This window comes from Balaenoptera ricei, chromosome 4, assembly GCF_028023285.1.
Source record: "Balaenoptera ricei isolate mBalRic1 chromosome 4, mBalRic1.hap2, whole genome shotgun sequence".
Classification (NCBI taxonomy): domain Eukaryota; kingdom Metazoa; phylum Chordata; class Mammalia; order Artiodactyla; family Balaenopteridae; genus Balaenoptera; species Balaenoptera ricei.
The window spans coordinates 62,979,954-63,006,055 of NC_082642.1; the positions used below are offsets into that span (position 1 = coordinate 62,979,954).

At 36.5% G+C, this 26,102-nt stretch overlaps 1 protein-coding gene across 1 annotated transcript in view; it reads left to right on the forward strand.

Moving 5' to 3' along the window:
• SERPINI1 (serpin family I member 1) overlaps positions 1-17,177 on the forward strand; it is a 67,118-nt gene extending 49,941 nt beyond the window's left edge. The window contains exons 6-9 of the mRNA XM_059921984.1: positions 1,706-1,803; positions 14,915-15,001; positions 16,409-16,498; positions 16,857-17,177. Coding sequence (XP_059777967.1) covers positions 1,706-1,803; positions 14,915-15,001; positions 16,409-16,498; positions 16,857-16,933 — 352 coding nt within the window. The 3' untranslated portion in view covers positions 16,934-17,177. The remainder of the gene's footprint in view (positions 1-1,705; positions 1,804-14,914; positions 15,002-16,408; positions 16,499-16,856) is intronic.
• Positions 17,178-26,102: the final 8,925 nt, after the last annotated feature.

Below are 26,102 nucleotides of genomic sequence, written 5' to 3' on the forward strand. Positions count from 1 at the left end.
AAGGAATGGATAAGTGGAAATTGTTTACATCTTGTCTTCAACTTTAAACACTCTCGTGGACACGTAAATTTTATTTCACTTCACCCTACGTATTTGATCTTATGCCAGATACTACAAATATTAAAATGAAAAAAACACTAGATCTGACAAATTTACAGTTAAAGTAGCAGAGATTAGTATACCTATTTAATCAAATTACTCCACCACTACGAAAATGCAAATATTCAACACCTTAACATCGATAATAATGTGAATGTTACACATAACTGCAATATGGTAAGTACTATTAACATATCTGCCCTTTACTGCATGCCTCCTACAAGCCAGCATCATCCTAAGATGTTTAGAAAACTTATTTAATGCCCTCAACAATACTGTGAAGTAGGCATTATTATTGCCATTTTCCATGTGCCAAAACCAAGGTTCAAAAATTAGGGAACTTGGCCAAATTCAGTCTAGCTAAAATATCATCCTCACCAAAACAGCCTAAAAAGTGTGAAACAAACCAAGCTGCTTTTAAGAAGTAAAAAGAATCCCTACTGACATCTTCCTTCACTTTCCTATTTTAGGTGGGTCAGGATATATATAATACTACCTGGATCCATATCCCAACTCCTCCACTTACTAGCTGTATGAACTTGGTCAAGTTATTCCGTCTCTCTGCCGCTCAGTTTCTTCAAATATTAACTGAAGATAATAATACCTACCTCAAACAGCTGTAGTGATATTTAAATTAATCTGTTTTTGTTAAATTAATCTGTTTTATAATGTTGGAACAGTTCCTATTATATAGTAAGCTACATATGTGACCAATAAACAAACAAATAACAAAGCACACAGAGAAAACTAAGAATTCATTCAAGTCATTGAATATATTCTCCAATGTATTTCCCTACTCATCCCCCTTTTCTACTTTCACAGTCAATATCTGCTTCTTGTGGGAAACAAAATAAACAATGTTAAGTGCAAGTTAAAGTGTAGGATATAGATAAAATTTAGTACTTAGTCTAATATGTTTGTTATACCTTTACTCATCTGTTGGTTTTCCCCTGATTATTCTTCTTGGTGTCTGAGTCTTGTTTATAGCAATCATTCTCTTTTCATTCTTCTTAAAACCAGACATCAGAAATGATGCTAAAGTAATGTTTAGTGACTATTACAGACTTAGCTTTTTTAAGGACACAGCCCATTGCCTAAAAACTTATATTTATGATCTGTATTGATTAGGAGGCAACATCTTTTAAAAGGGAAATACTTAGTTCTAACCAGTTGTTTTTCACTTTTTATAAAAAAGTAATAAAAGCCTTTGCTTTTAAAAACTGCACTTGTTAATACAGCCATGCTCGGTCCATATCTTTCACTGGAAAGATGGGTGATACAATTCATTGGTTTGATACAATCTCATTGGGAGAGATTGCATATTAAGACCAATCTGGCTTCCTACTTAATAATTTAATACTGTTCTGTTATGTTATTCTTTTCGATGCTCCCTTTTTTTACAATAACAATCAAATACTACTTATAGTCAAAATCCAGTTTTAGTATAATTTACCCTCTATAAAACAGACTTTTAAAAATCAACATATGTAACATTTTATTCCTGTCCCAGGTAGCAGGATGCTGTAACTAAACACTTTTTAAAGGCTGTAACTAAATACTTTTAAAATGCTGTAACTAAATACTTTTTCCCCTCTGTGTTCTCCAGGTTTACAGTGGAACAGGAAATTGATTTAAAACATGTTTTGAAGGCTCTTGGAATAACTGAAGTTTTCATCAAAAATGCAAATTTGACAGCCTTGTCTGGTAGGAAATAAACACCAATTTTAAAAAAATATTATTCCATAAAGTTTTTTTAAAATGATGGTGGTGAATCCTCTATTTATTAAGGAGTTCTGAGGTAAAATATAGTTATCAGTTGCCAGATAAATATAAGAAATATATTTAACTTCTACAAGCAAAACTATAAATACAGTCACAACATTGTTTGTATTATTCTGCTCCATGTCTGTCTTTGATAGCAGATTATATTCTCCAGAAGACCTGTCTTATGCATCTTTGAATTCCCCATCACATCTGACAGAATGCCTTGTAGAGCAGATAATCAATAAATGTATTGATTGAATATCTCAATATTTCCAGTTATAATAAATCATATGGGAAAGAAAGAAGGAAGAGAGGATAAATGAGTGCCTGCTGTGAGAACTAGATGCTTTTAAAAAGAACACCTGTGAGATGATGTAAATATTATCTTAAGTCTTCAATAAAAAACAGTGGTTTTGAAGAAGTAGCTTCAAAATATACTTGACATATTGGGTGTTGAGTAATTTATTTAAAATATCCCAAGGGAAAACAACCAGTTAAATTATTTGATTCAGATGCCCTAATTTGGTCAGGATAAAAATCTTAACATATTAGTAACATTAAAGTACTTAGAAATGTAAAATCCTTTTGGAAATGTTTTTAAAGCAGTTAATCCCACGACACGTATTGAAATCAGGTACCTGTGAGTGTAAGATTTAGTTAGCTTAGATAATGATAATTTTCATCATTTCTATAGAACATGGGAAATAAAACAATATGTTTTCTGATGAGACAAAGACAGATTTATATCAAGATAAAACAAGAGTTCAGAGCCCTAGGAGCTTGGATGTGAGCCATGAAGGTAGAATAAGTGGAGATTCAAAGGGTAATGGGTACATTGTACTTGAGGCAGAAATATATACATATTTGTGGTTCAAGCACAGGATAATTTAAAGTTTTTATACTCCTTTCCTTAGGAATTCAAAGAATGCTATACCGGCCAAATTCCAACTAAATAATTATATTTTGCTTTCTTACCATGGCTCTATTTTCAGTTTGATTAGAGATTCCTCAGTGTGTCACCCAAACATCTAGGCAGTTATTTCACACACATAGAATATTTACTGCTTTTCAGTCCTGAGGGAGTATCACTGCAGTGGCAAATCAATTATTATGGTCAGTGTAGGTCAAATTTTTTGACATATCTGGAAGGTTTATAAGGTAATATTTAATTGCCTTTACTATGTACAGAGACAGTAGAGCATAAATGTACATATGAGTGCAGATTTGAAATCACACTAGGCTCTCTCAGAGTTCATATAGTCTATAGCGGAAAGTCTTTGCTCTTTGATCAAACCTGCATCAGAACTGAATCCTTCTCAACATCCTGCTCAGAGCTGCATTCACAGTACCTGGCCCAGGGCTGACACGTAGTTGGCACACAGTAGATGTCTGCTAGAGGATAAAACAAAGGAGAGAAGGAGAGAAGAGATTTACCCAGGGCCACCTTGTACATTATATTTCTTGAAACATTTAACTCCTTAAAATATTAGTAAGAGATCTAGGATTGGTCATCCTCAAACACTACCCAGTTCAGGTCTTCAGGATAACTGATGCAAAACCAACTTCTCAAGTTTTCAGTGGGAATTCTTTGATTCTTAAAATTCCTAGTTTTGCCACAGTCTTAGAAGTCCCGGCATGCCAGCCACCCCAACCAATACATTCTTCATTCTCTTTCTCTCTCTCTCTTTCACTCACACACACACATATACACAAATATATACATTACTTTATGAATCATTCATTCAAAAACTTTCTAGTGACACAGCTATAAAACTTTCCTCTCTGCTTCCTCTAAATTCAATAGCCTTTATTCCCTGCATCATTTGGGGGCACCATATGCTCTGCCTTACATGATTGGTGTCCTGTTCACATGTATACTTCTTTGCCTCCCCAAATTACATGAAAACCTTGGTGATTACAGTGTTTATGACACTTAGTAACCCCACAAGTACCCAGGAAAATTATTAGCATGTATTTGGTTATTACTTTCTACTTCAGTGAGAATTTTCATGGTGTTTAAGATACACAAATTAATTATATTCAATGCCATGTCTACTCCTTTCATTTAACAACTCTTTGTGAGGCAGATAGTGTGAGCAAAGTACTAGGTCATAAAAATGAAGAAATAATTAAGATATCATACCTGTTCTGAAGAAACACATAGACTCGTGGGGAGAAAGACATAAACAGCTGGATTTAATAAAAGGAAGAGTGATAGAAATGTTTTATTGTAGTAGTGGTTCTTAACCAGGACAATATTGCCCTTCAGGGAACGTATGACAATAGCTGGAGACCTTTTTGGTTGTCCCAATTAGGGAGAGCTACTGCCATCTACTGGGTGGAGGCCAGGGATGCTTCTACATCCCTGTGATCTACACAGCACAAGGCAGCTCCCATGACAAAGAATTATCCAGCCCCAAATTTCTATAGCAATGAGTTGAGAAACTCTGTACTAGAGAAAGCATTATGGAAGCAGAAAGGAAAAAAATCAAAGGGGAGAATGGGAGGGAGCATATTGGGTCAAAAGATGGAGAAAGAGACTATATGTATTTTTTTTCTTTTTTTTTATTGAGGTAAAATCGGTATCTAACATTATATAAGTTTCAGGTGTACAACACAATTTGCTATTTGTATGCACTACAAAGTGATCACCACTGTGAGTCTAGTTACTGTCTGTCACTGTACAATTGACCTACTTCACCAATTTTGCCCACCCCTTTCCTCTGGTAACCTTCTCCTCTGGTAACCACCAATCTATTCTCTGTATCTCCATTTTAATAGGTCTTTTTCTGGGGTTTTGTCTTGTTCTTTCATTTGGAATACACTCCTCTGTTCCCTCATTTTACTTGACTCTCTGTGTTTGTTTCTATGAATTAAACAAAACAGGTACCTCTCCCAGTCTTGATGGAGTGACCACGTGTAGGAGATGAACCTTATTGTTCAACCTTTCCCCAGCTCTTGGTTGACTCCTGAACCCTTGTGATTGTCTAAGTAGCCTGGTTAATACTTGATAAATCCCAGTTGTGGACAGTGTGTAAAGACCCAGCAGTGTTCCAATAAGAGGGATCTCAGTCAGCACCTGGTTTTAGGCTGATTAGAAGCCAGCTCTTCAGGCAGCAGCTTTTGAAGTATGCAAATCCATGCAGCCCTGTGGGTCCACAGTTATAAAACCTGCTGACTTCCAGACCAGATCTGAACATGTTCCTGGGTGACAGTTTGCAAAAATCAGGGTTTCAGATGAATGAGTAAACTCTGGGGAGGTACCAGTAAGTTGTGGTGAGGCCAAGGGAGGGCTGAAGGATGATATCTCCCTGCCTACATTCCCTGCGAGCGCCTCTGTAGCCCCTAGATGTGTAACAAACCTGTAGCCTGTCCCTCAGGTTGAAGCTCCAAGACAAGGAAATGGACCTTTTTCACAAGCAGACTGGGGATGGTTTTAGTCTGCCGTCTGTGCAGTGCCCTGGGGGGTGATAGCCTGCACAGAGCTGTTTCTCTGATTGTTACAGTCCTTTGGGGCCCAGAAATGCAAGCCCCTCTGGCCACCAGGGCCAGGCAATCAAGGGGCGCCCCCTGTGTGGGCTGTGCTCACCCCCAGCTTTAGCGATGCAGGTGAAGAGCGTTGGGGGAAGGGCACACCCTTGCCTCTAGCGAGGTGGAGGAAGAGCGCTGGGAATGGGGCACACCCAAGGCTACAGCAAGGCTATGCTTGTGTGTGCCCACCTGCACTAGCAAGGTATAGGGAGAGGGCAAGAACGGTGCTCACCCATGCCTCTGTCCCCAAAGAAAGTCCCAACTTGTCCCTGCCCCTCCAGCCGATGCTTTAAGATTAGCAAATGAACCTCCTTCACATAAAGTCCAGGCACTTCTCTAACTGCTGCCTTTGTACTGGGTCCTGGGATGAGTGAGACAGTGTGCAAGTCCTTTCAAAGGAGTATCTCAGGTCTCTATACCGCCCTGGGTGCCCTGGACATAAGCCCCTTAGGTTTCCAAAGCCAGATGTTTTGGGGACCTCGTGTCTCCAGCACAGGTCCCTAGGGTTGGGGTGCCCAACGTGGGGCACAAATACCTTGCTCCTCAGGGTGTAGCTCTGGACCTGTGAGATCCCTCCCTGTTGGAGGTCTCTGCGCCGGGGCATGGAGTTTTTGGTGGGACTGACCCTCTGCATCTCCTACCTGTCTCCATGAGGCCCTTTTATCCCTTGTTGTGCCTCCAGTTGGTCAGCTAATTATTAGCTCTTTTTCAACACTCGCTGTTCCATATGTAGCTTTAGATTTGGTGTGTCTGTGGGAGGAGGTGAGCTCAGGATCTTCCTACACCACCATCTTAGACCACCCCCCTCATAAGTATGTATTTAAGCTTCCAAATGCGTAGAACATTTTTGAACAACATCTTAGAAAATGATAGAAGTGGTTGCCTCGAGAATACTGGACACAGGCTCTTAGATGCGAGAAGGGGTTTCGTTTCGTAGATCACTGTGTACTGTTTGGAAATTTACCTTGTGTATGTATAACTTCTTTAATTAAAAGCCTTACGGGGAAATCTTTTTAAAATAACATTATTAGTAGAATTTGTAAACTCGAAAGTACCCAGAAACCAATTCAGTACTATTGGGACACTGCTACATTCTAAAATCATGTAATGAGATTTTTATCTTTCTTTAAAAATAGTTAATGTGATTTAGCAGTGGACCAAAAATACCCTACATGACATTCTCTTGCTTCTGGAAAAACTGAATGACTTGAGAGTCTTTTGCTAAGACCTCTTGAATCCGTGCTTTCATTTTCTGTTCCACGGAGTCTACTTTCATTTCAGACTCTCATTACTGCTGCCCTAGACTATTTCAATAGCCTCCTAAACGGTTTCCAATCTCTCTACCATCTAATCTGTCTTATCTACCACTGCCAAGATTAATCACCTTAAAACTCACTCTCTAATCACTCCAGTTCCTGTTCAGGGCCTCCCTTCGGTCTGCTGTGCACCGTCCGCCGCCTGGCAGGACGTTCAGACCTCAGCTCCCTCCAGCCTCATCTCTGGCTGATTCCTTACACACAGCGTGTGCTCCAGCCAAACTGAACATTCGCTCTGCACCTCACACCCCCCCAGCCCTCATCTTTATGAAATTTCTCCCACCTGAAATACCTTTTGAACTGAGCCTCAGGTCAGATATCTCCAACTTTATTTAGCCACCGTGATTACACCGACCAGAAGTAATCATTCCTTTTTAAATACTACAATATTCTATTATTTTTCTTATGCCACATACCACATATAATTTCATATTATCATTATTTATGCATTGGATATCTCCCACCAGAATTTAAACTTCCACATAATTGATCCTTATGTGTGTTTAAGAAGCACCCAGCACCGTGCTTTCTGCCTCGTACTCCCTGAATGAAGGAACAAATAAGACGAGATGCTCTGTATTTATTGTGTTTATTTTTTCACCTCAGTTTGATGTCCATTGCTTTTGACGCTAAATTCCATGAACATAAAACATAGTAAAGACTCATGCAATAAACATGGAATCTAGAGAGTGCTGAGAATCATTTTCTTCTCAGGCTCTATTTAAAATGCTCATCTAGTTGCAGCGAAGATCCTGTCATAGAGTAGAGCTATTTTTGTAATGGAAATGAAGGACCATCAGCATTTGGATTAATAGATAATCCTCTTGGAAGGTGTAAGGGGAAAGAGAAAGAGAGTACTAAATCCTTCAGCACGAAGTATGAGCTTTAATAAAGGAGCCAATGAAATAAAGGAATTAAGACACAGCAAAAGCCATATTCAGGTCAGACTCAAGCGCTTAGATTTATGCTGGACTGATTCTTACATCCTGCCCTTGTTCGTTTTCTTTCTCCTTCTACCTGTAAGTCAGAGAGCTGTCTTTCTCTTCCAGCACCGTAATTCCAGTTCTACCCCACTTTCTTGCTTGGACTGTTGCAACAGCTGACACAGTTGATCTTCTTGCCCGCTGCTGATTGCTCATCCAATTCACGCTTTACAGCTGCTGCCACCGATACCTTCTAAAATCAAAGCCGTCATGTCCTGTTACTTCTGGACGAAGCTCGGGCTCTCCAGCATCATGGTCCAAGCTCTTAAAATCAAGCACATCCCCCGCCACTCCCCTCCTCCTCCTAGCCCCAGCTTCAGTTGGACCTTCAGGTCATCACCACTGCTTCTCTCCCTTTGCAGATATAATTCTCTGTTTGGAATGCCCTTGTCCCCTTCTCTGACTTTCACTCTTCTACTTATTCTTCAAGAACCAGTCCAAATGTCGGCATCCCTGAGAAGCTTCCCCTGACATCTTGCCCTTCCTAGATGGTTTACTTTCCCTTCTCTGGATTCTGATAGTGCAAAGTGCTCTCACAAGTTCTACTTTTTCCTTGGATTGTTTGTTCTCATACCTGTCACTGAGCTCGGAGCTCCTCAGAAGCCTGGACTGTGTCATCATAGACATCTTTCTGTCCTCAGAGCCCAGCGTGGTGTGGGGAGCAGGATAGATGCTGGGTGGGTGCGTGCCCGGAGAAGATGGTGCTGGGCTCCGCCTTGCTCCAAGTTGGGGGCTTCTCTCAAGCCTCTGGCCCTCGTCACTGCCCGTGCTCCAGCCACACAGGCCTTTTCTGGGTCCTTGAACACACATGGCTTGTATCTGCCTCTGCACAAGCCTTTCCCCCCCAACTGCTAACTCTACCTTTAGGTCTGCCTGGGACTGGCTCCTCTGTATTCTTTAGGTCTCAGCTCAAATTAACCTTCTCAGACAAGCCTTTCCTAACATCCAATGTCAAGTAGCTCCTCTTCCCTCCCCTAGTCACCAGCCAACCCATCACTTTATATTATTTCTTATACTTACCATACCCTGAAATTGTAGTCATTTTTTGATTTGCTTTTTTATTGTCCTTGTTATTTAATGTCTTCTCTCCCCCATTAGGAAGGAACTATTTAGCTCACCATAGTATACCCAGTGCATCAACAATGTCAGGCACATAGGAGGTGCTCAGTACAAGAATAAATGAATGAGAGGATAAATGAATGAATATTTGCTGGTCTATAACAAAATCTATGCAGAAAAACAAATAAGCAAACACTATTCCTACCTTGAAGGAGCTCAAATTCTAAAACCCTTTCTAAAGTTCATGGGTGGGGCTGAAGCTAAAAGTATTTTAGCAACTAAAGTACGGAGACAGACGTTTTCGGTATCCTAGGGTTCTGTTATGGAACTCCATCCATTCTGTTATTTTAAGCATGTCCTTGAAGCGTGATGCAGAAATCCATTAAAATTGGCTGTTTAGGAACAGTGCCACAAAGGAAGTAGTGGCATACTCCTGCATGACGGCCATCCGGCCAGCAGTATGTCAATCACAGGTACTTAGAGCCTTTGGTGCCCTGCACGATACCTCATACGGGCAGGGTACTTGATAAATATTTGCTCAGTGACTGAATGAATGCCTTAGTATTTTGCCCTGCTTTTTTCAGAAAAGCTTGAATTACTGCCCAGCTCTTCTCTGGGGAACCTAGGGTTTGCTGGCACTGTTTCCATCTTATCCATTGTGAAAAGCCTTGCTCCACGCTGCCTGGAGAAAAGTAGGACCAGTTATTTGGCAGCAATGTCTGCTGTGGCCAGAAGGAGAAGACTGCTTGGGACCAGTGTGTGGGTTTTTTTTTTTGTTTTTTTTTGTTTTGTTTTGTCGTTCTGTTTGCCATTGATTTATTTCCATTTTTAGAGAATAGTTAACTTTTCTCTAACAAATAAGACAAACTCATCAGTGTAAATCTCTTTAACTCCCCTCATATTATGATTCCTCGAATACCTGAGTGCGTACTTCGTGGCTGGAAATGTGCAAGGAACTGGGGCTAGGGACGGGAGATAAATAGGACAGGAGGGTCCAGGCCCTCAGGGAATAAGTGCATGGCAGGAAAGATGGCCTTGATTGACGTATAATTGCACGAGAATGAGCAATACTGGAGGGCAAACATAGAAGCTATGAACTTGCCTGTATCCTGCATGATCTGATCTCCTAAGATGTGGCAGCAGACACATTCTTGCTTAAACTACTTTCAGCTTATATTTTATTTTAATGTGACAGCTTGCAGTTTGTGCCTAGAGAAGAAAGTTTCATTTTCTTTTGTTCCCTCAGTGTTCATGATGTGATTTCTTACTTGTTAACATTTTCCCCTACTTGTATATCCAAAGGGGTGGTGTTTTGCTGAAGGTTAAGTGTCGTGAAGTCTTGTTTACAACTGCAGACATTTGCTGTCCTTGGTGTAGCAGTTAATCACCCCTGGGAGTTGGAACATTGGATTCAATCTTTATTTTGCTGTCTTTGAAATATATATGATGACAGTGGTCTGTTGGATCCCATTCCCTTTGCTCTTCTACTCAATTAGATTTTTAAGTGTTCTAGTGTGTGTGTGGTCTTTGTATTCTTTCTCTCTGTGGGGCTGTTTTCCATCAATTTTCCTAGACCATCTACTTTGGATTAGTGTCACATGTTTTATTTATTACAAGAATAAACTTTATAGCTATAATTGTGAACAGAATTGTGGTCATGGTGCCCACAGAGTGACAACACCCAAAGTCTTACAATATGAAATAACTAACCCCTTTCATTCAACAGTTACTAAATGTTGGATTAACTACTGGAAAATTACACATTACCAGGAAACTCCCTCTACTTAGGTTAGTTCATTCATTAAGCTCCCTAAATGCCAGAAGCCAGGGGCACTAAGGGGAAGGACACAATCCTTGCCTGAAGGAAGTGGACAGTCCAGGAAGAGAGAGATAACAATGTGAATATGATATATTATGAAGGCTTAAATAGAATTAGATCCTGGGTTCAGTGGGAAAGAGTGGTCAGTTCTACTTTAGTGGGGGGGGGGGGTAGGAATCAGGAGAGAGCAGAAAAGTCCTGGTAGGGTTCGAAGCTGAGCCTTAGAAGTAGATTAGGTGTCTCACTGTATAAGGGTTCAGTGAGTTTCTGGGGAAGCAAAGACACAGAAGTGATAAAGTGTGGTATGATCAGGCCATTGCCATTCAGATAATCTGGAGCACAGTGTGTAGAGTGAAGAATGCTATTTGGAAGGGGCAGAGGCAACCTCATGGAGGCCCTCATGTTACATACTGAGCAGGTGTGCAAGTGTGTTATATACTGATGGGGAGATGGGAGGTAAAGCTAGCAGGAGAGGTGATAAAGGGTTTAAGTAGGGGAGTAGCATGAATTGGTTTGTATTTGATGATCATCCCAGAGGAAGCTTTAATGTGAACGGGAGGCAGTTAAAGAGTACTTTTAACTGCTGTGTCATGATACACTGACATCCCCAGAAACTCATTTAAAAAAGTTATTTGTATGTGTTGCTGGGTTTAATTTTCTGATTTTGAAGAACTTTTACCTCCATATTAATAGATGAGTTTGGTCTATGATTTTCTTTTCTTAGACAGTCCTTTTTAAATTTTAATAGCAAGTAAGACGACCCAGAGATGACATAGATTGCTTTTATTCTTTTTCTAGAGTCTGGAATAGTTTTATCTCAGAAAATTCTGTTGCTAGAAGGTTTGGTTAAAGTTCCCTAGAAAACCATCTAGGCTTGGAGTGTTTAATTTTGAGGATGGGGGAAGAGTCTGTCTACTGATTCAACTAGTTTAATGGTTACTGGACTATTCATTCTATTTTTTTCCTTGATTCAACTTTATAATTTAAATATTTTTATAAAATTGTAGTTGATGGCAAATCTTCTATTTCAAAGTTATCTGCATAAAGAAGCATAAGAAACTTGTGGGGAGAATTGGAAATATTCTTTATCTTATTTGTAGAGGTGGGGTCATAGATATATACATCTATCAAAATTTACCAAATTGTGTATTATAAGTAGATACAATGCATAGTAAATAAAATATACCCTTTAAAGTTAACATTATCTGCAGAAAATTATATAGTACTTTTCGTGATTTTTAAAAATTCTGTTATCTTTAGGTATGTTCTGCTTTTTTGTCTTAATATTGTTTACTTGGGTAATTTCTCTTTCTTCTTTGTGAATCTCATTATAGGTTTGTCCATTTCATTATCTTTTAAATAACTAGCTCTCTGGGAAAAACCCTCGGCATTCTTGCTTTCTTGATCTTTCTGCCATGATGTCTTGCAGCATCCCTCCCCAGAAAACCGTTCTGTGGAGGTAAATGAGAGCACATGCAAGGTTTGGGGACTAGAGGAGGGTATACTTGGGGCAGACGCCAGGGTTGAAGGGATGTGAGTCCTTCTTTCAAGGTGCTTGGTACAGTCAGGCTCAGGGAATATTGGAGGCAGTTTCCTTTGTGCAAATTAATGTGTCTGAAATGTCATTCGGTGTTATTGAAAACTCCCCTCAAATTTCTTTTTCTTTTTTTGTAATAAATTTATTTATTTTTGGCTGCGTTGGGTTTTCGTTGCTGCATGCGGGCTTTCTCTAGTTGTGGCGAGTGGGGGCTACTCTTTGTTGCGGTGCGCAGGCTTCTCACTGCGGTGGCTTCTCTTGTTGCGGAGCATGGGCTCTAGCCACGCGGGCTTCAGTAGTTGTGGCACGTGGGCTCAGGAGTTGTGCTTCACGGGCTTAGTTGCTCTGCGGCATGTGGGATCTTCCTGGACCAGGGATTGAATCCGTGTCTCCTGCATTGGCAGGCGGATTCTTAACCACTGCACCACCAGGGAAGTTCCTCCCCTCAAATTTCTGAACAGGGCTTACCTGGCAATGTGGACACTCTTTATCCTTTAGGAACTGGGTGCTGTCACTTTCGCATTTAGGGCCATTGATGCATGACTCTACCTTAACTGGCAGACTGATGAAAATGGGCAGCAGAATCTGAAAATAATATAGCATCTATTAACTACTAAATAGTTATATTTTACTGTCTTGGAATTCAGTGTTTGTTTTGCCTACTAAATTATTTTGACTAGTTACTTAATGCAATTGATATTTTTCTTTTCATTTGCTAAAAAAACGTAGTCATCTGGATTTGAGAAAGCTAATTATACTTAATTGTTTGATGTAAAACTTTATTGCTTTTAATTTTTCTTCTAGTTATCAAATGCATTCTAGAAGAAAATATAATATTTGAGACGGACTATTTCATAATGCAGTGCTTCTATCTTAATGCTAAATATGAGCTGAGGAAGGAATATCCCTATTAAAATATAATCAGAGATGCCACCAGTTTGTCTTGGGGCTTATTCAAAATAAGCAGGTGCTTTGCAACAGGTGTACCAAAAATGTTGTTGAACATCATTTTCTATCGGTATCAGATAATTATGTGTTTTTGAACGTATTACTAAGTAGTTTAATGGGAAGTCAATTGTGCTTTTACTGAATAGGACTGGGCATCAGCAACAAAGTTATTTATCTTAAATATGAAGGAGACCTCCTGGGATTAGAAAAAAAAAATGGTACAAACTTGAGTAATCCTTTATCTTGCTTCTTGTGCTATTTTCCTTTTTATATATTTGAAGTATCTTCTGTTTGTTTTGTTTAAATCTTGGGGAAAAGTGGGAAACCCAAGACTGAAGGCTATTGTATTGTATGCTTTGCTAGGGCTGTCGTAACAAGGCACCACAGACTGAGTGGCTTAAATAACAGACATTTATTTTGTCACAGTTCTGGAGGCTGGAAGTCCAAGATTAAGCTGTCTTCAGGGTGGATTTCTTATGAGACCTCTCTTCTTGGCTTATAGATTGCCATTTTCTCCCTATGTCTTCACATGTATTAGTCAGGGTTTTACAGATAAACAGAACCAACGGATGAATGGATATACATATATATATATGGAGAGAGATGGATATATGCATTTGCATGTATATATATATGTAGAGAGAGAGAGAGAGATTAGGAGATTTATTTTAAGGAATTGGCTTGCACAATTGTGTAGACTTTGGAAATATAAAATCTGCAGGGTAGGTCAGCAGGCCAGAGACACAGGGAGGAGTGTGAAGGCAGTCGGCTGGCAAAATTCCTTCTTGCTCAGAGGAAGCTAGTCTTTGTTCTATTAAAATCTTCAGCTGATTGGATGAGGCCCACCCACATGATGAGAGTAATCTGCTTTACTCAAAGTCCACCAACTTTAATGTTAATCTCATCCAGAAAACATCTTTGCAGAAACATCCAGAATAATGTTTGACCAATTATCTGGGCACTGTGGCCAAGCCAAGCTGACACATAAAATTAACCATCATGCATGGTCTTCCCTCTGTACCTGTCTGTGTCTAAGTTTCCTCTTCTTGTAAAGAAACCAGTCATACTGGATTAGGGCCCACCCGAATGACTCATTTAAATTTAAGACTATCTCCAAATGCAGTCACATTCTGAAATCTTGGGGGTGAGCGCTTCCACATATGAATTTTAGAGAACAAATTCAGCCTATAACAGCCATTAATTTAAAAGTAAGCATAACTAGAAAGACAATTGAAAGGGAAAAACAGTCCTCCTAATATTAAAAATGTGTTATTTCCTCTGACTTTAGGATAAAGCATGTTTTTGAATCCTCAGATAAACCAATTAATTGGAATGGGAAATAACTTTTTAATATATTCCTGTTTCTACAACCTAGAAGTCAATTTTGTTTTCCTTTGCCAAGAATATTTCTATTATCACAGTAATTAGAGATTAGATTTTAGAAAATTTTTTATTCTGGTTATATGCGGATTTCTGTTTTCATTTTATGTTTTGAAATTTCAAGTTAGTGAGAAACATGTAAGATGTTTTATCTTGAGTTATGAACTAATTTGAGGTTGCTATTAAAAACAGAGCCACGTTTCTGCTTTTCCTGGCAATATAAGAAATAAACGATGGGAAAATTCCCAATAAAAATGAAGGAGAAAATAAAAACAAGAGAATATAAAATAAGGACAAAACAGAAAACACATCTTCAATGGTTCTTTCAAATCATAAATGTAATCTTACAACATTATCTCTTATGTTTTATATCAGTATCTTATATCACTTATATTTCTCAAATCTGTTTAACTAAAGATAAAGTGCTTCCCTTTCTCTGATACCGAAGAAATGCTTCTGTTATCTCTTTTTTTTGCAGATAACAAAGAGATTTTCCTTTCTAAAGCAATTCACAAGTCCTTCATAGAGGTTAATGAAGAAGGCTCAGAAGCTGCTGCTGCTTCAGGTGCCAAATTATTGTTTTCCAAAATCTTCTCACTTTTTTGAGATTTGTATTTTTAAAGCAATCTTGGGTGGGGAAAGGGGGTCATTTAGAACTAAGCCAAAAAACTGACGCTGCTCTAACTTAGAAGTCAAGCTAATGATGAACCTGCTAGAATTTTCCAAATAGGATATGAAGCATGCACTCATTTCAGTGCCCCATACAGAGTAACTCCCATCTCTAATGAGAGGCAGGAGGAGATTGTCAGCTCTGCAGAATAGATTTTCCTGCTGTGCTGCCTGTTTAAATATTTTAAATATTTCCCTGCTGCCCAGTTAATCATTTTTCTTTCTACTTAATTATTTTTGGAAGTTAGTTCTTAATTTTGTCAGTGAAGAGCTTTGAGTTTTTAAAAAGCACATGCACAAACAAGAGTGCATGATAGCATGCAATACATAATTTTAAGTTAATAATAAAATAATAATTTTAAATACAAAAATTTTTTTAATTTACCTAAATTACGTGTCCAAAGCAAAATGGTAAATGTCCTTGGTTATTTTGAATGTTCTGACTTCCTTAGTTAAGCAAGAAGGATTTTTCTTTTTTTTTCATTTGTTTGTTTGGATTTGTTTCAATATCATGTTCAACAGCCATCATCAAATTTTGGTAGGATTTTTCCCTTCTCCGGTAAAATGTAACATATCATATTTGCACAAATTATTTTTAACTTCTACATACATTTGTCCATTAAAAGGATCTCATCAGTTAAAATGGTGTTTTCGGGAGGAAATAGAAACAGTAGTCTCAGGCATCGAGAAAGCTTAAAATCCTACATAATTTAATCTTGGCCTTTTCCTGACAACAAATCACCCCGCAGAAAGTATAAAATGATTATCTCACAATAAGGATCTCAAGGGAATTCAATTTCCCAGCTGTAGGAAACACCATTGCATCTCTCCCTGCTGTATTTTCTCTTTAATCACTGCTGTTCTGGCCACTTGCTAGAAGCCTGGTGACTTGCTATGTAAAAATCCCCATTTCATATAAAAGAAATAATGATTTGAGAATATAAAGAAACTGTTTTTTGTTTGTTTGGGGTGTTTTTTTTTCCCTTTTCCTTGACTCAAAGCTCATTTTAGTAAAGCTGTAAGTATTTATCTGAGACTGAGAATAAAAATTTGTAACATGCAAAATAAATTGTCCTATATTTTTGGTGGGATGATGGGAGGGAACTGTGTGTGTGTGTGTGTGTGTTTGGTTTTTTTTAAGATCAAGTAGAAATGTTAACACATTTACAATTTTTCTCTAAGTCTTTAAAATCTTGTTTCGTGTAAGTCATTACCTTTGCGTTAAACATAGATAGTCTGGAGAAATTACTCATTAGTCCCCGCACATCCACAGACATGTAATTACTTTCTCTCTGCGTTACAGGAATGATTGCAATTAGCAGGATGGCTGTGCTGTATCCTCAAGTTATTGTCGACCATCCATTTTTCTTTCTTATTAGGAACAGGAGAACAGGTAAGTCTGTTATGAGAACAGAACTTTAATAGGCCAAAAAGAAATCATTTTTTTAATTGAAAACATTTTCCGCATTATTTATCAGATGTGTTCAAATGATTTTTTAAATGAAAATAATTTACTTACATTTTTACCTTTAGAATTTATGAGTATCCAAGGACACAATACTTATCACTGAATCTTTTACTGCTTGTATATTCAGAAGACTTATAGTTTATTCATAAAGCTGAGGTTATTGGAGATCAGTGTTCTTGCTTTCATTTATAATGTACAATTAGAACATTGCTAATTGTAAGCAAGAAGGAAAATAAATATCTTTTGTTCAACTCCTCTTTTGTTCATTCCCAACCCAATGCAGGTACAATCCTATTCATGGGACGAGTCATGCATCCTGAAACCATGAACACCAGTGGACATGATTTTGAGGAACTTTAAATCATTTTATTTAAATAATAAGGAAAATAGTAACTAAGCACATTATGTTTGCAACTGGTATATATTTGAGACTTGTGTTTTACAATCTATCTTAAGATAATACTTAAAATAGCTCCCGATAAAAACAATGTATGTAAATTATAAGCCAACTTGTCAAGGAATGTTATCTGTATTATTGAGGTAATGATCCTGTCATGTCATTGTGTTTGTTGTGCTAGTATTTAAAATAAAAGTACATAGTGAACATGTGAACAGCTCTGTTTTTCATTTTAGAAGTTGTAGTATAAAGATACCTCTAGGTGAAATTTGGAAACAATGTTGTTTCTGGTCATCTTAAGTCTTTTATAATCATGCAGAAACAAAGCACCAAAGTAAATTAGCATCATACATAACAAGCAACAACAAGTGAGGTGAAGACAGGTACTCTGCAAAAATTCTAATTGCTGATTCTCTGAAGACAGTGTATAGTGTAATATAAAAACCTGCACACTGAACATCTTCTGTGTGGCTCCATGACAAAACTTGTTAGAAAAAAATAGGGCTAGGCCAACCCATCGATTATAGCTATAGCTTATTGACTTTGTCTTTAAAGATCATTGGCTTCATAAGGGTGATGTACATTATGAGCCTGATATATCACCATGTTTTGCTGTGGCAAGTAAAATCTGAACTGTAGCATAGTTCCCAAAAGTCCCCCACTAAGCCAAATGAGCAAATTAATGATAAAAATATGCCCTCTGGTATGTCACCGGAGAATTAACTAGAAAAACCCTGTTAGTACAGATACTAGAAACTGGCAGATCATAGGCTGAGAGCTGCCCACAGGGATGTTTTTGTTTGTTCTGTGCAAGAGGTTTTCATGTTTTGAACTTGAATGTCTGTAACTGGAATAACACATTCCTTGTTTCTCCCATTGATTACCTGATGGCTCCGGGATGCATTTGTGTTTGAGACCTCTTGAGAGTTGTAATAAGTCCTTTGCATAATATTTTGGTCTTATTTTCTAGTACAAGAGTAGTCGATTCCAACGGGGACAGTGTCAATTTCTTAAGTTCTCCAGTAAATTATTTTGTTAACCTGTGGCTGAAATAATGGCATTCCTTTGGGGGGAAGAAAAAAAAAGAATGGTCTTGTCATGTTCCATGAATGGAACGAGGTCCATTTATTGCCAAATTTTTGATTCTATGATTAATAAATTCTGAAAAAGTTTGAAACGTTTCAAGATTTAACAGAAACAGTTTGTATGTGACTCTCTTGTGTGTTAGGTATTTTGCTATGGTTTGGAGCTGTTAAGAAGAATTGATATTATTATTAACTTTAATTCTGTTCAGGAGAGTTGTGGTTTGAAGCAACCAGGCCTGACCCTTGACATACTGAATTCTAAACTTGGAGAAAAAACTTGAAAATTTGCATTTTAAACAAGTTCCTTTGGTGATTTTGTTATACACTATATCTTGAATATTGCTAAAATAAAGGATACAGGTGGAACACTTATACACTAGTTGTTTAAATATGATTAATTTATAGAAAATTAGGTCAATCAATGAAGTATCCTAAATTAGTGCTTCTCAAATTTATCTGTAATGGAATCACTTGGGGATCTTATTAAAAATGCAAATTCTCATTTAGTAGATCTGCGGTGGGACCAGAGATTTTATATTTCTAACAAGTTCCCAGGTGATGCCATGGCTGTTGACCCACGGATTCAGGTTGGTAGCAAAGCTCCACTTAACATAGGTTTACATGTTTGATATTTTTACTTATGGAAACAGAAAAACTGTGTAATTTTCATGCAACTTGGAGAGATTCAGGAGTTGGGGTTGTAGTTTACATTAAGAGTGCTATGAATTTATACAAAAAGAAAAAAATGGTTTTACCCTAAAGCTTTTTTTTCTGTTATACATAGAAAACTGCAGATTTCCTCTGCGTATTAGAACACTTGAAATACAGTTTTTAAAAATATAAAGACATTTATAGGCAATGCCCATGAAAGAATTTATGAGTATCCAAGGATACAATACTTATCACTGAATCTTTTACTGCTTGTATATTCAGAAGACATATTCATAAAACTGAGGTTATTGGAGACCAGTGTTCTTGTTTTCATTTATAATGTACACAGATTGGGCTAACTAATGTTGATTCAGCATTGATATTCTGAGTTTGTGATGTTCTTTATTACCATATCACTACTTCTTAAGCATTACATATATTGCTATACCTGTGTAGCCATCAGTCAACTAAATGAGTTACCTATAAGGAAGAGTAAACATTATTAGACAAGCATGTGGCTTTTATAAAGCCCAAAATGCAATTTGTGTTAGCTGACATAAGATTAAACTCTACCATTCAGAATGTTTACCATAAAATATTTCAATACAATTTAGATGTCCCTTAAATGAAAATGGATTCTGCCTTGTTATTAGCATGTTTGTGGAGTGCTTAAAAATAGAATACTTGATAGTACCGAGTTTTCCCTATTGTTTGATTTTGTTTATAATTTCTTCAATAATTTCCTTTCTATTGAAAAAGTAAATCTTTTTTTTTTAGTTTATTTTTTTTAAATTGAGGTATAGTTGATTTACAATATTATATTAGTTTCAGGTATACAACATAGGAATTCAAAATTTTTATAGATTATACTCCATTTAAAGTTATTATAAAATATTGGCTATACTCCCACTGCTGTACAATATATCCTTGTGGTTTATTTATTTTGTACATAGTAGTTTGTACCTCTTAGCTCCCTTACCCTATCTTGCCCCTGCCCTCTTTCCTCTCCCCATTGGTAACCACTAGTTTGTTCTCTATATCTGTAAGTTTGTTACATTTTCGTTATATTCATTTGTTTGTTTTATTTTTTAGATTCAGCCTACAAGTGATAGCATACAGTATTTGTTTCTCTTATTTCACTTAGCAGAATACCCTCTAGGTCCATCCACATTGTTGCAAATGGCAAAATTTCATTCTTTTTTATGGCTGAGTAATATTCCATACATATACGTGTACCACATCTTCTTTATCCATTCGTCTATCGATAGGCATTTAGATTGCTTCCATATCTTGGCTGTTGTAAATAATGCTGCTATGAATACTGGGGTGCATATATCTTTTCAAATTAGTGTTTTCATTTTCTTCAGATATATACCTAGGAGTAGAATTACTGGATCATATGGTAGTTATATTTTTAATTTTTTGAGGAGAAAAATTAAAAAGTATAGTTCAGTTCCATTTCCTTTAAAATGTATAAGTTAGCACAGATACACACATGCACACACACACACACACAATGTGCACAGCCAGCTTATGAAAACTTTTCTATGTATCTTATATTTTGGGGGGGAAATCAACAACAATTATACATCTGCTTTTATTTTAAATCATTTTTCAGCTTCATTGAGGTATAACTGACAAAATTGTATATATTTAAAATTTACAATGCAATGATTTGATATATGTATACATTGTGAAATGATTACCACAATCAAGTTGATTAACACATCTATCACCTCACACAGTTACCTTTGTATGTGTGTATGTGTGTGTGTGTGTGTGTGTGTGTGTGTGTGTGTGTGTGGTGAGAATGCTTAAGATGTACTGTCTTAGCAAATTTCAAGCATGCAATACAGTATTCTTAACTATAGTCACCATTCTGTACATTAGATCTCCAGAACTTATTCATCTTATAACCGAAAGTTTGTACCCTTTGATCAGTGTCTCCCTATTTCTCCCACCCACCTGCATCTAGAAACCACCATTCTTCTCTCTGTTTCTATGAGTCTGACTATTTTATTTTTTTTGGTTTCGCATACAACTGATACCATACAGTATTTGTCTTCCTTTGTCTGGCTTATTTCACATAGCACAAGGCCTTCCGAGTTTATCTCTGTTATTATAAATAACCCCCTCAGCCCTGGCAACCACCATTCTATTCTGTTTCTATGTATTCTACTATTTTATTTTATTTTATTTTATTTTACTTTATTTTATTATTTTATTTTATTTTATTATTTTATTTTATTTTATTTATTTTATTTTATTTTAATTTAATTTAATTTAATTTTATTATTTTATTATTTTATTTTATTTTATTTTATTTTATTTTATTTTATTTTTAGATTCTGCATTATGGGTGAGTTCATACAGCATTTGTCTTTGTCTGGCTTATTTCACTTAGCATGGTATCCTTCAGAGTCATCCATGTTGTTGCAAATGGCAGGATTTCCATCTTTTTATGGCTGAATAATATTCCTTTGTGTGTGTGTGTGTGTATACATTTGTGTATATTTATATATATGTATATATACATATGTTACACAGGAATGCATATATTACATTTCTTTATCCATTCAAACATCAGTGGACACTTAGGTTGTTTTATGCCTATTATGAATAATGCTGCAATAAACACGGGAGTTACAGATATCTTTTCAAGATACTGATTTCTTTTCCTTTGGATATATATTTTAGGTATCAACTCCTTGTCATATATATGGTTTGCAAATATTTTCTCTCATTTTGTAGGTTTCCTATTCATTTTGTTGATAGTTACCTTTGCTTTACAGAAGCTTTTTAGTTTGATGTAATCCCACTTGTTGGTTTTGCTTTTGTTGCCTGCGCTTTTGGTGTCATATCCAAAAAATTATTGCCAAGACCAGTATCAGGATATTTTCCCCTATGTTTTCTTCCAAGAGAGCAAATCTAGAGAATATGAAACTTAACTCAGCTGCTTTGTTTCATGTCTGCCAACTAAGTTATTCCTGAGGGAGTTTGAAGCCTCTACATGCACATAAAAATAGCTAATGAAAAAAACTGTCTTATGAAAACTGGGAGAGATATTTCCACAAAATAATCAGTTTACTTATAGAAGATAGTTTAACATTAATAAGCTAAAAGCTAAAGGTGCATTATATATATATTGGCGTCTGATTTTGATGAGACAAAGATGCATGGATTTGTGAAAAAGGTGTTTAATAAAATAAAATAAAACCAATGCAAATAAAACACGTACTGTCCTTTGTCCAAATTCACCCTTTATTATGTCTTGAGTATAGACACACTTTTCCTCTCTTTGAAAATTGCAGAGGTTTTTGTCTATTTGGGGGAAAACTACATGGTTATTTGTGACATATGGCATGTTCCAGAAAATGTTTTTTCAGCAGTCATCCCAGCTACTAGCTGATATAGCAGTTTTTTCTCTTTTTCAAATAGGAGACAGTGTTTCATCTCTCCCCTTTTCTGAAAATTTTGTGATAATTCACAAATATATAAATCTGACACTTGTTCACGCAATTGCTCTTTATCTGTTATTCAAGGAAAATTGCTGATGGAGAGATCATCTTTTTCTATATGATTGAGTTACCTCCCTTCAAGTATTTTCTGCTTAAATATTTATAACCAGGTACCTATGGAAAAACATGGGCTGTGTGCATGAGACAGAATCAAGTTTAAACACCAGATCTGCCACTTACTAGATGTCTGTCCTTGGAACAAGGTTGTTTAATTTTCATCTGTATATTCAAATAGTAACACCTACTTCATAGGATTATCTGAGGATTAAATGATATAATGTGTATGAGGAATATAATAAGTACTTGACACATAGCAGTCAGTGATGAAAGGCTAGCAATTAGCATTAACATTACCATATTTCAGCTCTTCTAAGGCACATAATTTTTCACATTTTAACATTAAGAGAATGGAGTGATCAATGGTGTCTTACAGTTGCTGGTGAAGGTAACAACCAAGACTTAGATGGCATTGCCTGCGCACACAGTAATCTTGTTGCATGACGGCTGTCTGACTGTAATCTCTTGTCTTCTCAGTCCACAAACCATTTGAGAAAGAATCATAGTGGCTATTTGAAGAAGCATTGTGAATCCTGGTTATCGTCTGAAAACCTTGCATTGATTTTTCTGTCAGATAAAGTGCCAGTTTCAAAACTTGTGGAATAGTTATCAATAGCTTAGAAGAAAGTCCTAGAGACAAAAGTTGCGCTACGGGCATGACTGTGTCACCAGTGCTCTTAGTGCTGTAGGGGATAATGGTGTGGGCAAACACGGACATCAATCACTGCACAGAAAGTGACTTGGAGCTGGACTCTGTATTTTAGAAACATTTTACTTTGCTTATATTTTCTTTTTAATATATACGTAAGTATGATCTACAATAAAATGTATTTAAATAAGTCTAAATAGAAGATATACTTAATGTTTCAAATGAGTTTGAAATAAACATTCTGTTTAACATGTCATAGTTTTACTGAAAGTGATTTTTTTCTTTCTAAGCTGTACGTAAAACAAAGGAGTGTCCTACAACTGATGTCTTGAATTGGATGAACTAGCATATTATTCACAGCAAGACTTGTGAAGGAATCACATTTATTAAAGTACATAGCGAGTGGAAATGTCACGTATAAATTCCAATGGAGATGGCTTTCATTGGCTCTCAGAAAGGTTATTTAGAAGTTCAAATTCAAAAAGAGGGGAGAGGAGAGTGTGTGAGAGAGGAAAGGAAAAAGGGAGTAGAACAGCAAATATTCACAAGCTACTTGCAAATAGTAATTATTTTCAGCAAAATGACTCTACAGTATCTGAAGTAGACTGAACTTGGTCATTAAAAAACATCTGAAAGAAGAATTTTTCTGACATCCATCACATAGAAGTGACTGTTAATGACCGGAATGCATGTGAGGAGGGCAGAGTGGGAGGGTGGGAATATTGAATCTAGTTTAACTTTTTTTAAAAAAAATTACATCTCTTAATGTAGCTTAACATTCTCGCCTTACATACTGTGCGTGCTAATTAGAGGCAATCCATGAGGAGGCTGATAATTATCAGATTAAATGGCAGAGGTTTAATTTTGTCCTGAAAAATTTTTTTCTTCCAATAAAAATCTTTCCTCCAATAAGATTGTTTACAATTAGCTTGTCTTAACAATTCATAAGCTATAGAAGCTATAATCACACAATACTTCCTTAGCAACAGACTTTTAATTTTTAATTTCATTGTCTTTACATGGATTGATTTCTAGGGCATTTCCTATGTCATAATGATGTCAATGGGAGAAAATTTTAAATGAATGCTAGATCTTGGTATTTCTGAAAGAAAATATTTTTCTAATTGAAATTATTCAGAAATATTTACTTGAACCAAATAAGGTGGAATGCATTTTGTTCATTAGGCTTCTACTTCAAATAGTAGTTTCTGAGTTTTTTCATTAATATCTCTTACATTAATAAAGCTAAAATTCTTTAGCAAGAACTAAAGTGTTAGCTTTTACCTGGGCAAGTTTTAAAAGGGAAAATAACATGCCACAAGATGTCACTGTAATCCTCATAAACTGATAAGTGTAGTAACTGCTTTTATTTCAACATTTAAAGAAGTTAGGTGAGAAAAAAACTCCTCACAATAGGCACAAAGCAGTTGGTAGATTTACCGTCTATCTTTTCGAATCTAAACATAACTATAAAAAGTACACCCTGGAATGAGCCTCTGGCATTCAATGACAACTTTCACAGAACAGAGTAAGAATCTTTCATTCTTCTGAAATAAAATCATCTTCATTTTTATGACACAATTCTATCTAGCCTATTTCTGATTCAGATTTCAAGTAGAATAATACTTTGGACTCATTGGAAATAAAAACTCCAGGTTAAAGATCCAGTAAAAGCTCTTTATACCAGTTCTATGATGCCTTTGATGTCTATGGAAGACTCCACTGCCAGCCAGAATGGACGTAAAATTGTGAGAAAAACACAGCGTGGGCCATTAAAAAAAAAAGGAACAAAAATCTTTCCTGGTAATATACTCAAGACAAAAATTATAAGTGAACTACTCATTCTTGTTAACTTCCAGTTGAAAATCTCCTTCTGATTCACATCCTATAGTCAAAGCACACAGATTAAAAGGGAATCTATGAACGTCGTTTTCAACTATAATGAAAAACTCATGGGGAAAAGTGAGTTTAGTTGGTTCTTTCAAGATCACTTTTACCATTACTGGTAGAGAGAACAACCTGTCGTTTATTAAAGAAAGTTCTTTTAACGCTTTGAACATGTAAAATAATATTATATTCAGAAATTTTAGGCTGTAGTTACAAGGGACTGATTGTTTTGCATACATGGATTTGGAGGCTTTTTTAAAAAAAGTTGTCCCTTACTTTTTGAAAAGGAATGTCTCATTGAAAACATTTTAAAAAGCAAATCCCGCTGTACACCTGAAACTACTGGTAATATAATACTATACATAACTATACCTCAATTAAAAAATTTTAAAAAGCAAATCCCTATAACTAGTTATATGAAAGCCTTTGCCACCTGCAACTTTGGTCATCACTTTTGCTTTTACTGAATTTTTTTCCATATTTATTCACTTAATTACTAGTTAATCATGCTACAAAGAGCTACAAAGATGAATTAGACACAGAGCCAACAGACTCTTAAAGCTCTTGAAATCCAGTTGAAGGAGGCAACTGTTTAAGCAGATGATGTTAGGATAGAAGCTCATACTGGGTGCAGCTGGGCGTAGATGAAAAGGTGAGTTCACCAGGAGGGGGGGTAAAGAGGTCAAGCCTATATACATTTCAAACAGGAGGCAACAAAGACCTTCAGATGACTGTTTTTTTCACTAGATATGCTGATTTATTTCCCTCTATACTGAAAGAAAACCTGCCAAAATGCATGATTTCAGTTTTCTTTTCGGTTTGAAAAATTTACTTAACTCATCAAACCAACCATTTCATTGTTAATGTCAAAGAAATATAAGAAATTGTTTACTTGGAGATAGAAAACATTTCTAAAGAGATGTTCTCTGAAGTAATGCTCATGTGGCTGCATAATCATATTGAATTCCACACTTATTTGCTTCAGCACATAACTCACTGCAACAAAGAAGTGCTTGTCTATTGATATCCTGGTCTGTAAAAAAGGAAAAGGTGAAAAAAAATTACAATACTTTAATGGAGAATAGAGATACAGCAAATCCTATGAGTTGATCTTGTCAGCTAGAAGTTCTGTCCCCATTAGGGAAGCATGTTTTGATCCCCAAACCTAGTCTCCGGAGTTAGGAAAACAGCTTCTCCTCTGTGATAGCCACAGCTAGACCTACCTGTGGGAAATCCCAGCCCAGGCATACATGGCAAACTCCTTGGCCTTGACATTCAGGCTCAG